Below are 17,471 nucleotides of genomic sequence, written 5' to 3'. Positions count from 1 at the left end.
AAAGGCAGTATAGAGTAGGGTGTAAGGAGCTGGAGCTGTTACAGCAGCTTTATGCCACCTGAGTATTCCCCTAGGCAGAGAGAACTCTTGAGGTTAGAACTGCCAGGTTTATGGCTGCTGTGTAGGTGTTAAATCTTTCAATTAACTAGTAGTGGGGAGGCTGGCTTGGAGTGTCAAGAACAAGCTGGAATTCTTACCCTTACAGGATACACAGGTTATGCTTTCTTCACTTCAGAAGAATATGGACACCCATGGAAAAACATGGCGAATGCTTTCATCACAGCAGCTTTCGGAACCATCAGCACAGCTGGCAATTTCACTAAGAAAAATAACCAGCAACATCTTTTAGAATTGTTAATTACGTGAGGAATAAAATAGGGTATTTTAAGGTATGAACTGTTAAAAATTGGGAGGGGAAGGGTAAATCAAAAGGAAAGTTTTTATTTAAGTATCATCACCTGTTATAACAGATAAATTATGATACCAAGAAGTCTTGAAATCCTTCTATGATCACAGCTCCTTACTGATTGTCTACAGTCTTGTATTTTAAGGGTGACCCATCTTTTCTCTTTTGTGTGTGTGTGCTCTTTAGGTCTGGGACCTCATGTTTCTGTTGTGTAAAAAACAGTGTATACTTAGTGTTCAAATAACATACTTGTCTTTCTTCAGAGTACAAAAAAGTACGCACAAAGTTAGGTGTCAAATATTCTCACTAGTTTATTACAGATTTTGAAAGCTGATGTTCAGATTTGTGAATGAACATGAAACAGACAAACAAAATGGATTCAAATATCTTAATCCACACACATTTTCTTCAGTCTGGTTCATACAGAGAAATACAATACAGATCAACAAGACAACAGAAAGATGCTTCAGGAAATTCAGCAACACAATCAGTGGTATGAAAATAGCTTTTATTTATTTACAAACATCTAAGAGGAATATGAAGCAGACATCCTTTCAAAAGGATTCCTTTCTGCACATTTTCTCTTCTAAGTCATAAGAACGAGCAGAACACAAAATTAACAGATGTAAATCTGAGTAACTCCACTGAAATCAATGGAGTTCTGCTGATTTCCCTGGGAGTTACTCTGCATTTACAATTGCGTACAAACAGGTCACTCAAATATTTTTTTTACTTCTCAACAAAATACACAACACCTACAGGCAATGATTAACTAAACTGGTCAGTATACTGTCAAAGCGACCAAACATACTCCTCAGGCAAGCAAAACTCCCATTCAAATCAATGGGAGTATTGTCTGCTTAAGGAGAATATGATCAAGCCCAAAGTGTGCATAAACGTAAACCAAAAAGTTTGACCACAGAAAGTTTCCAAAGTCACATTACTGCTTGTGTATAGCAAGGTACAGAAGATTGTTTTAAAAGAAAAAAAAAATTGTTCCCTACTTTTGTGACTAGAGTTTTGTGTAACACTTTCCCCCTACAGCTTATTCATTCTTTTTGAAAGCAGAAAAGCAACTAATTCTACCTGGGGGGTTACAAGGCATCTCTTTGATGCCAAGGAAAATGTAAGTGTATCTACTACCTTTTAAAAAGATACTTTGGAAGTGCAGTATCATGCTGGTTGGTAATTCCTTTATAAATAAGACCTCAAGCACTTTGCAACTGTGAATACACAATGTGTCATTTTCTTTTTTGGGGGGAGGGAACATGGGGGGTGGTGGTGGTGGAAAAATGGGCATTTGCTAATTTCTGGGCACTTTAGTGAATGATAGCCACAGCTTAATATGCAACATTAGGCACCAATTTATGTTTCTGAATAAATTGATGGGTTCCCGCATTACTGTTCTGTGGGAAAACCACTAACCAACCACCCATCACTTTTTCTGGATAAAAAGAACACTAAAGGTTACAAATTCAGCATTTTGATCCAGTGCTTGGATCTGTAAAAAGCTCTTTGTTTCTTATTTAGTGCAATTTCAGAATCTGCATATGCACATTGAATACAAACATATTACACTATCAGAATACTTCTATCCTAAAGAATAGGCTTTTGTAAACTTTTCATGTGCTGGTATTTTCTCACAAATATTATTTAAGTGACTATGACTAACTCACAGTTACAGCTCTTGAAATTCACATTTTTACAATATTCAGAATATGTTTTTTGAATTATTTCTATTATACATATTGAAGGCATAGGCTACAAAAATAAAAAAAATCATTCGGTTTTACTATAAAAAAATCTATAAAGATTAGATGGCTAGAGTTCTAAGAGCTACATGAATTAGTAGTGGACATATGGCTAATGAGGGATGTCAACTTTGAAGATACAGACTGAAATCCTTACAACAACAGTTTCCATTTTCTCTTTAAAGAGACGTCAATACAATAATCGGTATTATGTTTGATGGATGCAAACACTTTAAATTAACAACTCTGAACTTGGAAGTGGAAAGATCATTGCAGATAATGTGGGCACAGAAGACAGGGAAATGTTAAAGAGAAACAAAAGATAGTTTAAAACTATGAAGGTAATTCAGACTTCCAAAACATGACAGCTGGTGAAAGTCACCTTAGCACCGCTTGGTTCAATGGAGCAATGCTGATTTGCTCCAGCTGAAGATCTATCCCAACGGAACCCAATCCCGGGATCGGTGAATATTCAGCACTCAGTGAAGCAAACAGGAATTTTGAGTGGGCAGAGCTTGCAGGAACGAGCTTTAAACATATGGAATGTGTAAATAATGTTCACACGAAACAAGTGATGTTCTGCTACCCTACACTGTGCTCAATCCGCAGCTACAGTTCCTCAGAACAGGATCAGAGCATATTTTTAAAAAGTGGATAGTTCACATTCAGTAGGATCAACCAGGCTACTAAAATGTTGCAGTTATCTCTTTTTAAATCTAAAAATATTCTAGATTATTTCTAGTTGACAGTTTAAAAAAAAAGTATCTGCAGTCACACTACGTAATGAAATAGGAAACAAAGAGCATACATACAAGGAATTTCAAAAATGTGTTACTCTTACATCAGAACTAAGTAACAGTGGTATGTTTTCAACATTCGAGTGTTCTTTAAGAAGTCACCATGTATTGCATTAACATTTTTAATGCTATTGAAAGCTATGGCACAATAGTTAGACAATATTTTTTCCAGCTAAAGCCCGTAACTTGCACTTTTTAAGGAGGTTATTTTGGATCTCAACTAAGCCCGCTTATCCCAGTGAAGAACACTGCAAGCACAGTGCTGAGTGTAATTGCTAGACTGAAAAATATCAAGGTCCTGATCCTATAAAGACATACATGCTAGAAATTAATCAAGTTCATAAGTCTTTGTAGGATTTGGCGCAAAGACCATAAATAATCAGCATTGTCTCCTCAGTGAATACTGTCTTATATATAAAAAAGCAGCACAGGATACAAGTCTACATACTGACTGAAATGCAATCTGAATATAAGCACAGAGCTGTGCACTGACCTCAGAATGGCTCCAACTTACAAGGATCACAAAAACAAGTCAGTTACAAAAAGTGGATTAGAAGGAAGTTTCTAGTATTACAATTGCCTGAGTGCCCCCATCAATTTTAGTAGTTTCAAGCATGTTTTACAATTACAAATATTCTTCTTTCCCTTGTTGCTAGTTAGTTAACATAATACCGATGATCATGACTGTGTGGTTAGTGGAGACCAGACAAATCTTATTCATCATCATCATGTCAACTAACTGGGATTAGATTTTGCTTGGATCAGGAGTTAATCTTGGTCTGTTAACATGGTGCTGAATAAGATTTGCCCTACGACTGCTAAATCATGGTTTTTTTCATCCTGTTATCAAAATCAGGTTCTCTCGATTGTGTTTATATGGTAGAATTCTAGAATGTAAATAGGCCCAAACAAAGAAAAATCTAGCAGGGGCCTGGTTTTCACTCTAGCTGAAGTGAATGCATTCCAGAACAATCAGCAGATTACAAAAATGTTCCAAACACACGTGAGATTTAAAGTTAGGTGTGTCCATTTAAAACGAGAGCCTCATCAGTGCATTGGAAAGGAGAATTTGGACTATTTACCCATTGGGATAGTTTCTGGCGCTATGCTGGGGTATGCTGTAAATACTGTAGTATGCTGTAAACACATGATCCCCAGTACACATCAGGTTATAAATATAGTCAAGTAGCAGCACAATTTCTTATAAAAAAGATAAACATGAATGGCAACTACTGTCAGACCTCAACTATTTTATTTCAAGGGGAAAACCAGAAAGGGTGTAGGGACCACCTTATGGATTGGGAACATTCCTTTTAAAAAAACAAACAAGTTGCAGAAGACCCAAGAATACAGACGTGTGTCCCAAAAAATCAATAAACTTTTACTCTGACCTGTGAACTACTCTAAGGAAAAGATAAATATATATATTTTATACAAATTGTGAAAGTTTATAAGTAAGGTGGTTGTGAGGGGAGAAAAAAAGTTCACTCCATATCTAGGTTTTGTGTGCAAGTTTAAGCCCACCAAAATTTTTTTAACTTGTAGGTTATAAAACCAGGAAAAGGATTTATAACAGAAGCACTGACCGATCTTAAGGTACACTAGCATATGCTGCAATACAATCTCAATATAGCCTAGAATTATAGCTTTGTGAATGAATAGTTTGAATGCTTGCTAAATTAATATCCCAATATTTCTACAGCTGTACATTTTATTCAAATTAATATGCTTATAAGAAGCCTCTGAGAAATTAAATGTATTCATAATTTATGTCATCCTTAAATGCAGTGTGGCTTTTCTTAGAGCAGAGCATGAATTTCAATAGCAGAGCACCCTCTTCTGAGTATCTAATATATTGCAATATTTTTATGTTTCCAATTGTCAAAGCCTATTTTTAATTAAAAAAATAGGATAATCAATAGACAAAACTGTATCAGGTGCTTAATGTTTTCTAACATCTATTTTTTTTAAAATGTGAATTTCATCAGATTCACAGCCATGATAAATATACAATAGCACACGAGCAACTATCATTAAATCTGAAAAGTATCTTTATTTAATTTATATGCAAATTAGACGTGGGGAGGCAAATGATAATGACATAACTTCTGCAGTCAGACTAAAGTGGTTTCACAGGGAGAAATTCACAACAGAATCTGAGTTTAAATTTGTGATGAACTGAAAACTTTTGATTAATAAAACAGTTGAGCAAGAGAAGTTTACAAAAAAAAAAATCTTCAAAAAAACCACAGGTTGGTAAAGTTGGGAATTGCAAGATTCTTGTGATCACCTGACTTATTTAAATTCTAGCCTTAACATTTGTTTTTAAAAAGTCCTCTGACCTGTCTCCAGTTGTCCACAATTCCAGAAAAGTGGGTATGGCATATCTGACATCGAGATAAAAATTTATAGCGAGTGCAATCTTCTACCATCCTCAAATAGAATTTTCTGAATGGCTTTCCAAGCATACATTGTCTAAATTTGCTACTGACCAAATGCCCTCAGCTATTCAGACATTCACTTATAATCGCTCATACATGCAGCATAATTCTCCCATCAGCATGCAAAGAGCGATGAGCTGGCTCAGACAATTAGGGCCATTCTCAGAAAACAGCTCTCCAAAATTACCAAGTAGGTGTTAGATGAAGTGTTACCTTCACTGCCCATTCTCCTCCTGTATTACAAAGCTATTCATGGATTTATATTGCCCAGAGAGTATTTCACCCATTTGGCACCAGATCCTGAGAAGTGCTCAGTGAGTTGCAGTCAGTGGAAGGATCCAGCTTGTCTGCATACAGTACCTCCCGGCCAATACCCCATTGTCTGAGGTGCTGTACCTGTTTCCTTCCTCCAACCAAGAACAAAACAAATTGGGAGACAGCCTGTTCTCACCAACTGTGATGTCATCTAGAACAGTGTTTCTCAACGACCAGTCCGTGGACAGGCACAGATCCCTGAGATCTCCCTGACAGACAGAGTTTAGGAAGGAAGCAATTCGGTCCCTGGTATCCATCTAGAGACAGGATGGATTTTCAATCTACCATCTCCTCAGAACCAGGAAAAAAGCATTTTATAAGCTTTTATTTAAGGGTAGGGTGGGGGTTCAAACTTTCAAAATTCTGGACAGTTTTTTGATCTTATGAGTATTGAAATAGATCTTGAAAATTTCCAAATAAACTTTAGATGACTCTCCCCAACACAGTTTGATAAGTTTAGATTAAGAAATCCTGTCATTGTCTTTCTAACGTATCTGCATTCCAAATACATACCTAGTTTTTCCAGAGCTTTATAACTTGTCTGTAAACATTAGTACACAAGGATAAGAGCATAATAATTAAATAAATATTTTAAAAATAAGTGTGAATAAGTTATTCAAATATAAATAAAGTAGAGGTTCACCAGTTTAAAATGATTTTTAAGCTAGTATAACCTAAAGTCAGTTTTAACTAAAGAAGATTTGGATCGTGGATCTATCTATAACATGGTATATCTACTTTGGGTATTTTTAATTTACTTTTTATGTGGACTTCTGTGACTCAAATCGCAATGTATTTACATGATAAATTATAAATTCAAAGAAGGTCTATAATGCTCCCAAGTATAAAATTTACATTTTTTGTCAACATTTACAATTAATTACATTCTAATCACATATATAAACAAACACCTTGCAAATCTGTCTAAATATGAATTTACTAATGTCAGTAGTATTTAGAATCTAGCATGTAAACTTTTTAAAAGGGACACTGTCAAGTTAAAACATATTTTTATCTTGAAAGATTATTAAAAATGGAAGAGTTTCAAAAATGTAATTAACTTTTTACCATATAAACTATGTTTGCTTTTTGCTTTTCACTCAGCATGGAAAATTTAAACCAGAAAGGGTCTGTTTAACTTTCTGGTCTATCATGCACTGATATAGTGCTGTTGTGTTTGATTTCCATAAACCTGTACAAAAATGCTTAAATAAATTGTTTAAAAAAATGTTTTCATGAACATTAGGTAATCCATGGAAGGTCTTTTTTAGATTTTGTAAAACAACTGCATTTGGTTTACAAAACCTAGATATATGGCCTACCCTACTTGACAGTGTCCCTTTAAACTAGCATATAGAAAACAAAAGGAAAGTTATTTGAGGGTGCTGGCTTAAAATGACAAAAGAGGTAAGAAAATTCAGGGTTTAGGCCTTTCCTTAACTTGTCACTGGGCTTAATGTATACAGCGCACATCCACTATACATTCAGTTACTGTTTGGAGATCATTTGCAGTACATGAGCTCAACTGGATTGATTAGTGACAGGTTTACTCCTTAGCGTCAAGCTCTTGGCTTTGTAGGTTAAGTTACTCACTCATAAAATAACTAAAGAGCAAATATTGATTTCTGCTGAAGCGACCATGAAGTTTTAAACCTGAGAAGCTTCAACTAGGTCAATATTTACCTTGAGAAATCTTGATGGTTACCTAAACAGGATGTTTATATCTACTGTTAGATCTATTCAGAATTTTTGTATCATTGTTTGCAATAATGCTCTTTTGTGGCCGTAAATTTAAATGGGAAATAAAGTTCTAAATCCCGCAGAACTATTATTCACCTTGCATGACCTAGTCAGGAAGCAAAATATACATATGTTCTCCATCTGTTTTTGCAGATAATACATCTTTACTGATCATATATGTATATACGATCAATGTGGTGGCACAGACTGACTTGCCATGTTGCTATTTTCAGATCATCATCAGACAATATCAGTTATCTGTAATAGTTTTTTAAAGTGTTACCAATGGTCTCCAAAAGAAACAATCTTGTTACATGGGTCTTAAAAGATGATCGTGCTACCCAGAGTCACATTTCAATATTTCTGTTATGTGCACTTCACGGTATATTGTTTAACTGAGTAAGACATAGTGCTTATTTAAAAGAGAAAATAGTATTCTCAAGACATACTAAAACGACATTTAGCCTTAAGAAAAATCAGTTTAAGTTATTTTCATTTTGATAGTATATACTTAAGTGTTTTACTAAAGGTTAGCCTGGAGGTTTTTCCATTAATACTTGAAAGCATGGCTTTTTTTTTTTACCCCTATGCCACTCACAAGTCTACACCTTACTGCATAAAGATATAGTCATTGAGATAGAACATTTAATATATATTTAATTACGTTTTTAAACAAGAATTGATTAATATATTATGTAAAATCCTTCAAAACCTATATGTCTTCATCCATCTGTTCCTTTGTGTGTTCCTGCTCAGACATGCTGGAAGCATCATCATCCGTTTGCTCACCCGAGTGATATAACATCAGTGCATGTGTCTTATGAGTTATGGTAACAGTGCAGGGTCCCTGTGCCCATGGCTCTCCATCCACCTGCATTGGCATCTTTGAATTCTTCAGAATCAGCTGGTATTAAATAAAAGAGCATATACAGAATCATAACAGTTCACTCCAGCCAAAGGTATTTCATTTACAACTACTGCTTATGTACTGATATAGCAAGACTTTAGCCTCCCAGTAGAGAATCTTAGTATATTGTTAGTTACACACATGTATAGGGTGTCCATAATTGAGTTGTGGGGGTGCAATTTAAGTGGCAATTAACTTTTCCAAAAATGATGAACACCAGAGTCCCCGACAAACTGCAGCTTTTAAAAACAAAGACGTGGTCAGCAGCTGAGCGCCTAAGATGACACATTCACTGAAAAACTTGTGTAAAGGTAATCATAAATGCTACGTACCCTCACAGTGTGTGCCTGTCCTAGTCGAACAGGATTTGCTAATTTCACCTGAATCTGTGCACAATGGAAAGAGCCATAAACTCCAGCAACTTCCAGCAATCCATCATCATACCTAAGTTTTAGAAAATGAGACACTTACTATAAAAAAAAAAAAAAAGGTGTGAACACCACTGAAATAACTGTATAAAAAACTTTACATGGTCTTTGTATTAATAGATAAAACTATAATTAAAGTGACTGATACAGTACATAAGCTTAAAACTATCTGTTTGCCTTCTGCTCCATAACAAATTCTATGCTCTCTATAAAATCTTATGGCCCAGTTCTGCAGCACCTACTTATGTGAGCAATCCCTCTGATTAATGACACTGCTTACTTAAGTCCATTGGTCCTTACACTGTAATAAAAAAGTATATATTATAACCATTGATGCACTACGTACCTTGCCAGGGGGTAAGGCTCATCACCCATTCCTTCCCATAATCTACAGCCACCTCCCCAGTATCCAATATTCAGGACGATGATACCTTCCAAATTCGGAAGATCGATTCTCTCTCCATCCAGCTCTAGCTTTACAGATACACAACAGATTGTTAGTAAGTTACTGAGGGACAAATTCTGCATGTGGGCATGTGCCACTTCTCTTCATGCATTAGGGTGACCACTGAAGTCAATGTGAACTGGTCCAATATGACCAGCATGTGTGTTATTTATAAAATAAATATAAACATATTAAGAAACAATATTTTTGAATTCATAATATGGTATTGTATCCTACAACCCCCATTTCTATTATTAACTAGCACATTACAGTTGCAAGGGTATGTGACTCAGACTTGTATCCCTCTGCAGTGGAGCAAGTTTCACCTATACACTGCGATTTTAGCTACAGCAGGGGCTCGATCCAAAGTCCATAAATGTAAATAGGAATCTTCAATGGGTTTAGGATCAGGCACTAGATACTGTACAGTAAGTCCTGAATAGTCAGTTGCCACAAGTTAATTTTGCTATTATTATCAAAAGGTAAACAATATACAGGTACGCTTTAAGAGATCTCTCTGATTGTATCTAGTGGAAACTTAGACTTAGGCGTTACTTAGACTTTTTTATTTATAAAAACTACTAGATCATTTCCATTTAAGATCCTGCTTTCTTGAGGGAGGGAGATGTATGTTCCCCTGGGAAAAAAACGTGCGTTAGCAAGAGAACATAAGATACCTTACCTCAATTTTTTTGTTAAGATCTTTACATTCCTGTACTAAACAATCTTTGGTTCCATAGAAAAAATAAACAGCCTACAAAAAGTTAAAGAGAAATCAGTATCAGAAACAGAGAGCAAGACAAAGATAATTTAATTACAGTTATAAGAGCTCAATTTGAAATTCTTATGTAACATGAGATAGTTGTGTATCATCTTTGCTTTTAAGTTTCACGAAGAGGACGACTCAGTCATTACTAACTAGTGCAAGTAAGAGTTTTCCCTTTTAAAATAAAATCCGTACTACACTTTTAAATAGAGTTAGGCAGTGCCATTGCTCCACTCCATTAAGTTTCCAAATGACTGAGAAGCTCTACAGAGATCAATATACTTAAGACTGCTTTGCAGGTAATTAAGAGCAAGAGTCTTTCCCTCTGCTCCAGAAGGGGAGAGCAACCCAAACAGTTGGAACCTGGCTGCAAATGCACCTGACCCACCATAAGCTCCCCAAGGAAGCTCCTCTACAAGAGCTCTAGGACTGAACCTCTTCTAAAACTGAGGTAGGACAAGGTAGCGCTAAGAAGCATGTTCCATTGCTGGTACTAGAGTCCATATTCACAGCCACTACTGTACAACTTAGAAATATGGAGTGGTAAGCCAGCCAATAGCAGCATGGTGGTGACAACAGTCCCCCGCCCCCAACTGACCAAGATCCCTGTGCATCTCAAGACATCTACTGCTGAAGGAGAATGAACTTCCTGACCCAGGGAGATAAACCCTGAATGTCCAATGGAACCATGAAGATGAAACTCCGGGAGCTAAACTAGAAGAGTTTCTCTTTCCCTATGTAGGAAAAAAATTCACATAAGGGAAAATAGGGCCCTAATAGCAGTTCCCAAGGCTGGACGTAGCTCTAACAGTAGTAGGCACAACTGCAACAAATCAGTGGCCTGAGCTGTTTCCACGGAAGTCAAAGAGAATTTTGCCATATTACTAGAAACCGTAACTGTGATACTGAGCAACAACAAAATGAACAAACATTAGAATAAACTAGACACTAGTAAAACACAACCTTAGATTAAGTATCAGAGGGTAGCCGTGTTAGTCTGGATCTGTAAAAGCAGCAAAGAATCCTGTGGCACCTTATAGACTAACAGACGTTTTGGAGCATGAGCTTTCGTGGAGCATGAGCTTTCGTCTGAGGAAGTGGGTATTCACCCACGAAAGCTCATGCTCCAAAACGTCTGTTAGTCTATAAGGTGCCACAGGATTCTTTGCAACCTTAGATTAAGATGCAAAAAAAATGTTTTGCTTGATTGCTATAAAATGTTAAAAACCCCCAAGTTTGTCTCAGACTGTTACATAAAACAGCTGATACTTAAATACTTGCATGAATTAAAGGAGGCTATTTGCAGTCTTGATTAAAGGGTGGCAATTCTCAGTATTTTTGGCAAGAAGTGGGAAATGCTATTTTACCAATCACACCTTATTAATAATTCTGCTGGAAAACAGTGAGGGAGTCTTCTCACGATGTGCATGAAAGTTGAGAGCCATGAGAGCATCAGGTCCTATAGAAAAATAGTTGTTCATTGTGAACACCTGCGGGACAACAGCTCTAGTTAAAATTATGGAGACATGAAAACAAAATCCTAGCAATATGCAAATTGGAAGTCACACGTGTGTAATCTGAAGTAGCAGATAACCAGTTCTTAGTTAATATAAAACGATTAAAGGCTCTCAGTTATACAGGTGCTTCGATGAGAATTACCAAGGGATGGGAGAAGCACCCACATTACAGAGCAGAATTTCACTGACTCTTTGCATGTATCAATACACTGCCACTACTTAAATATTATTGTTGGATTCATGGAGTTTTGCACACACTTCTCAGCTACCCTTTGACTTCCTCAGAGAGAAAGAAAGCCCTATGACCACTTTCACAGTATCCTTTGTTTTAAAAAGCTTCTTTTGGCACTTTCAGTGCTCACTGTGTAATTTTTAAAAATAAGCAGGGCTATTGATTAATCACAGTTAACTCACTTGATTAACTCAAAAAAATGAATTGTGATTAATCACAGTTTTAATCGCACCGTTAAACAATAGAATACTAACTGAAATTTATTAAATATTTTTGGATGCTTTTCTCCATTTTCAAATATGTTGATTTCAAGCACAACACAGAATGCAAAGTGTACGCTGCTCACTCTATATTATTTTTTATTACAAATATGTGCACTGTAAAAATGATAAAAGAAATAGTATTTTTCAGTTCACCTCAGAGAAGTACTGTAGTGCAATCTCTTTATCGTGTAAGTGCAACTTACAAATGTAGATTTTTTTGTTACATAGCTGCACTATAAAACAAAACAATGCAAAACTTTAGAGCCTACAAGTCCACTCAGTCCTACTTCTTGTTCAGCCAATTCCTCAGACAAACAAGTTTGTTTACATTTACAAGAGATAATGCTGCTCACTTCTTATTATGTCACCAGAACGTGAGAACAGGCGTTCACATGGGACTTTTGTTGCCAGCTTTGCAAGGTATTTACGTGCCAGATATGCTAAACAGTCATATGCCCCTTCATGCTTCGGTCACCATTCCAGAGTACATGCTTCCATGCTGATGATGCTTGTTAAAAAAATAATGCATTAATTAAATTTGTGACTGAACTCTTTGGTGGAGAATTGTGTATGTCTCTGGTTCTGTGTTTGACCTGCACTCTGCCATGTATTTCACGTTATAGCAATCTCAGATGATTATTCAGCAAATGACATTCTTTTTAAGAACACTTTCACTGAAGATTTGACAAAATGCAAAGAAGGTACCAATGTGAGATTTCTAAAGATGGCTACAGCAATCGACCCAAGGTTTAAGAATCTGAAGTGCCTTCCAAAATCTGAGAAGGATGAAGTGTGGAGCATGTTTTCAGAAATCTTAAAAGAGCAACACTGATTCGGAAACTACAGAACCCGAACCACCGATAAAGAAAATCAACCTTCTGCTGGTGGTATCTGACTCAGGTATGTCTACACTACAGGATTATTCCGATTTTACATAAACCGGTTTTGTAAAATAGATTGTATAAAGTCGCGTGCACGCGGCCACACAAAGCACAATAATTCGGCGGTGTGCACCCATGTACCGAGGCTAGCGTCGATTTCTGGAGCATTGCACTAGTGCCATAGTTCCCACAATCTCCCCCGCCCATTGGAATTCTAGGTTGAGATCCCAATGCATATTGGTGCAAAAACAGTGTCGCGGGTGATTCTGGGTAAATGTCGTCACTCATTCCTTCCTCCTTGAAAGCAATGGCAGACAATCATTTCGCGCCCTTTTTCCCTGGATTGCCCTGGCAGAAGCCATAGCATGGCAACCATGGAGCCCGTTTTGCCTTTTGTCACTGTCACCATATGTGTACTGGATGCCACTGACAGAGGCGGTACTGCACTGCTACACAACAGCATTCATTTGCCATTGCAAGGTAGTAGAGACGGTTAGCAGTCGTTCTGTACCATCTGCTGTGCCATTGTAAATTGGCGATGAGATGATGGTTATCAGTCGTTCTGTACCATCTGCTGCTGTCATGGGTGCTCCTGGCTGGCCTTCGCTGAGGTCGGCCGGGGGCGCAAAGACAAAAATGGGAATGACTCCCTGAGTCAATCCCTCCTTTTTGATTTACCTAAAAATAGAGTCAGTCCTGCCTAGAATATGGGGCAAGTGTACTAGAGAACCAGTGTATCAGAGAACCAGAAAGCACAGCCGCTCCGTGTCAGATCCCACAGAAATTATTAGCTGGAAGCCATTCTAGGGGGTGCCCCTGCAACAACCCCACTCGTTGCTTCCCTCCTCCCCCAACCTTCCTGGGCTACCATTGCAGTGTCCCCTCATTTGTGAGATGAAATAATAAAGAATGCAGGAATAAGAAACACTGACTTTTTAGTGAGATAAAATGAGGGGGAAGCAGCCTCCAGCTGCTATGATAGTCCAGGCAGGACATTAAACGGTGGCGGGGAGAAGAGCCCAGCATCCCGCTACTATGATAGTCCAGGCAGTACAGAATCTTTTCTTTAGACATGAAAGGGGGAGGGAGGCGCTGATGGAACTCAGCCCCTAGTTGCTATGATGAGGAGGTTACCAGCCGTTCTGTACCATCTACCGGGAATGACTGGGAGTCATTCCTATTTTCACCCAGGCGCCCCCAGCCGACCTCATCTGAGGCCAGCCAGGAGCACTCACAGGATGATGAGGACAGCTATAAGTCCTTTTGTACGGTACCGTCTGCCACCGGGGAGGGGAGGGGAGGGGAGAGGATGCTGCTATTCATTGCCGCAACACCGCGTCTACCAGAAGCATGCAGTAGAAATAGGGTGACATATAAAAAAGTCAAGAAACGATTTTTCCCCCTTTTCTTTCATGGGGGTGGAGGGGGGGAAAATTGACGAGATAAACCCTGAAACACCCCGGACAATGTGTTTGACCCTACAGGCACTGGGAGCTCAGCCAAGAATGCAAATGCTTTTCAGAGACTGCGGGGACTGTGGGATAGCTGGAGTCCTCGGTACCCCCTCCCTCCCTCCATGAGCGTCCATTTGATTCTTTGGCTTTCCGTTACACTTGTCACACAGCACTGTGCTGTGGCCTCTGTCTATCATAGCCTGGAGATTTTTTTCAAATGCTTTGGCGTTTTGTCTTCTGTAACGGAGCTGTGATAGAACAGATTTGTCTCCCCATACAGCGATCAGATCCAGTATCTCCCATATGGCCCATGCTGGAGCTCTTTTTGGATTTGGGACTGCATCGCCACCCGTGCTGATCAGAGCTCCAAGCTAGGCAAACAGGAAATGAAATTCAAAAGTTCGCGGGGCTTTTCCTGTTTACCTGGCCAGTGCATCCAAGTTCGGATTGCTGTCCAGAGCAGTCATAATGGTGCACTGTGGGATACCATCTGGAGGCCAATACCGTTGATTTGTGGCCACACTAACCCTAATCCGATATGGTAATACCGATTTCAGCGCTACTCCTCTCGTGGGGGAGAAGTACAGAAACCGGTTTAAAGAGCCCTTTCTATCGATATAAAGGGCCTTGTTGTGTGGACGGGTGCAGCGTTAAATTGGTTTAATGCTGCTAAACTCGGTTTAAACGCGTAGTGTAGACCAGGCCAGAGATGATGAAAAAGAACATGGGTTGGTTCGCACTGCTTTGGACTGTTATCCAGCAGAACCTGTCATCAGCATGGATGCATGTCTTCCGGCATGGTGTTTGAAGCATGAAGGGACACATGAACCTTTAGCGCATCTGGTATATAAATATCTTGCTATGCCGGCTACAACAGAGCCATGAGAACACCCGTTCTCACTTTCTGGTGACATTGTGAACAAGAAGTGGGCAGCATTATCTCCTGCAAATGTACAAAAACTTGTTTGTCTGAGCGATTGGCTAAACAAGAAATAGGACGGAGTGGACTTGCAGGTTCTAAAGTTTTACACTGTTTTATTTTTGAATGCAGTTTTTTTTTTACATAATTCTACATTTTTAAGTTCAGCTTTCATGATAAAGAGATTGCACTCCAGCACTTATATTAGGTGAATTGAAAAACACTTTTTTGTTCTTTACAGTTCAAATATTTGTAATAAACAATAAAATGAACACTGTACACTTTGTATTCTGTGTTATAATTGAAATCAATATATTTAAAAATGTAGAAAACATCAAAAAATATTTAAATAAATAGTATTCTATTATTAACAGTGCAATTAATCATACAACTACTTTTTTAAATCACGGGATTAATTTTTTTAATCGCTTGACAGCCCTAAAAAGAAGATAAAGGTTCTTAATGCCAGGTCTGCAAGAAAAACATGTAGTAATCTAGTAAAGAAACCATAAATCCTGCAGTTCGTTCTGTGGATCCCAACATTTTAGAGCTGACGCTGCTACTTAACTACAATATGCAAATATAGATATTTACAGTTCATTATACCTTGGAATTTCAACTAACCCTGTAACAAGTCAGATATCAACTCCTTCAAACACTATTTGAAGCCTGATTCTTCTCTCACCCTGATGAGAATCAGGGGGTAACTCTACTGATGTCAGTCCCAAAAGTGTAAAACTGATGTGAGATTAGATCACTCTTTCAAATACGTATTCACTTTACAGGCAGGTTACTTATCTTCTTCATATACCAAATGGTTATATCTTTTTTCCTGAAACTTTCCAGAGTAGAAACACATGATTTGCAATCCTTCTCACATTTCCTATTTTATTATTCTTGTTTATTGTGAATTATAAGATTATCATGTAGTAAGACTAGTGATCTCAGCACTGCTGTAAACTTGCATAACAGCTTCACTTCTGTGTCAGCCAATTAATAAAGCAGTTCATTATTTTCAGTGCTCCCATCTACTTTCCTAATGTACTGTGAACTGAAGAGAAAAGCATAACAAACAGAGCACTGGACTGGGACACAGAAAACCTGGGTTCTATTCCTGGCTCTGTCACTGGCATGTGGAATGACGGGGGTGGGGGGAATTATTTTACCTCCCCGTGCTTCAGTTTCCCCATCAGCAAAATAGACCTCCTTTGTTAAGCTTTTTGAGATCTTCTAATGAGAAATGCTCTATCAGCAAGGTGTTATTATACAAACCTTCAGGCCAGGCAGTTTATTTTATTTTATTTAAAAAGCATATGCAAGTAGGAAATAAAATAATCAGTTCATACAAGCATCCGGTAAGATCCATATTTCAGTAATTTTGAAATCATACCTTTTGTTTTCTTAAATTGTAATATCCTTTGTTTGTTATCTGAACCTTCCATCTGAAAAACAAAAGGTTATTATTTAGTCAAGTCACAGAAGATGAACTACTCTCACTGAACTCAAACTGCAATAAGAAACCAACAACTGCAATGTAAGAAATTATAATTAGAAGATGGATGTTCCACAGAAGATTCAGAGGTTCGGTTAAATATTTAAAGGTTCAGCATTGGAGAAGCTGCTCAGCAGAGGCTCCACCATGTCCGACATCCAGTAGCTCCAGTTTCCCACTGGAGCAGTTACACTTGTGCACATCTGCAGGTGCCTTGTTTGTGTTTCCTTACCAAATCTTTGCAGTCACTGAGTGTTACTGTTGATTGGTAATGCTTTCTGGAGTTTATAGATAAAATAGTCATGGTGCCATGGGATTCATTTTTGTACTGTGTTACTTACCTGTCTAATTTAATTCCATCTGCCTCCATTACATTTCGTAAAATTTGTTCCACTGGGACTTCTCCAGCATAACCTGCACCCCAAGCCAATGTATTAGACAGGTCATTACCTGTTCCGAGAGGTAAGATTGCAACTTGTGGAATATACCGTTCTTGTCCCTGTGACATAGAAATGGTACATTTTAGAATCTCCTTTTCTAGAGTCTTCTCCCTCCCTATTATCACCAGAAATGTTGAAGATAGCGGAACACCATTAACAGAAAAGCTGCTTCAATGGTTATTACAGAGTTGCACAGAATGTACTGCAAGCATGGCAAATGTCAAATCTAAGCACGTGGGATCGAGAAAATATGAAAGGTTGAATTTTTAAACTAGGC

General features: G+C 37.9%; 1 protein-coding gene across 4 annotated transcripts in view; it reads right to left on the bottom strand.

Moving 5' to 3' along the window:
* Positions 1-692: 692 nt before the first annotated feature.
* DGKE (diacylglycerol kinase epsilon) overlaps positions 693-17,471 on the bottom strand; it is a 30,169-nt gene continuing 13,390 nt past the window's right edge. For 3 of the 4 annotated variants that reach the window (XM_030534091.1, XM_030534092.1, XM_030534090.1), the window contains 7 exons: positions 17,096-17,253; positions 16,653-16,704; positions 11,373-11,486; positions 9,913-9,984; positions 9,132-9,259; positions 8,690-8,801; positions 693-8,354 (listed from right to left, as the gene is read on the bottom strand). In XM_030534091.1, the coding sequence (XP_030389951.1) occupies positions 8,163-8,354; positions 8,690-8,801; positions 9,132-9,259; positions 9,913-9,984; positions 11,373-11,486; positions 16,653-16,704; positions 17,096-17,253 (828 nt within the window). In that variant the 3' untranslated portion in view covers positions 693-8,162. The remainder of the gene's footprint in view (positions 8,355-8,689; positions 8,802-9,131; positions 9,260-9,912; positions 9,985-11,372; positions 11,487-16,652; positions 16,705-17,095; positions 17,254-17,471) is intronic. The other variant, XM_030534093.1, reaches the window with a different exon arrangement.

The sequence above is a fragment of the Gopherus evgoodei genome, chromosome 15 (genome assembly GCF_007399415.2).
Source record: "Gopherus evgoodei ecotype Sinaloan lineage chromosome 15, rGopEvg1_v1.p, whole genome shotgun sequence".
Lineage (NCBI taxonomy): Eukaryota > Metazoa > Chordata > Testudines > Testudinidae > Gopherus > Gopherus evgoodei.
This window is presented reverse-complemented; position numbering and strand designations above follow the sequence as displayed.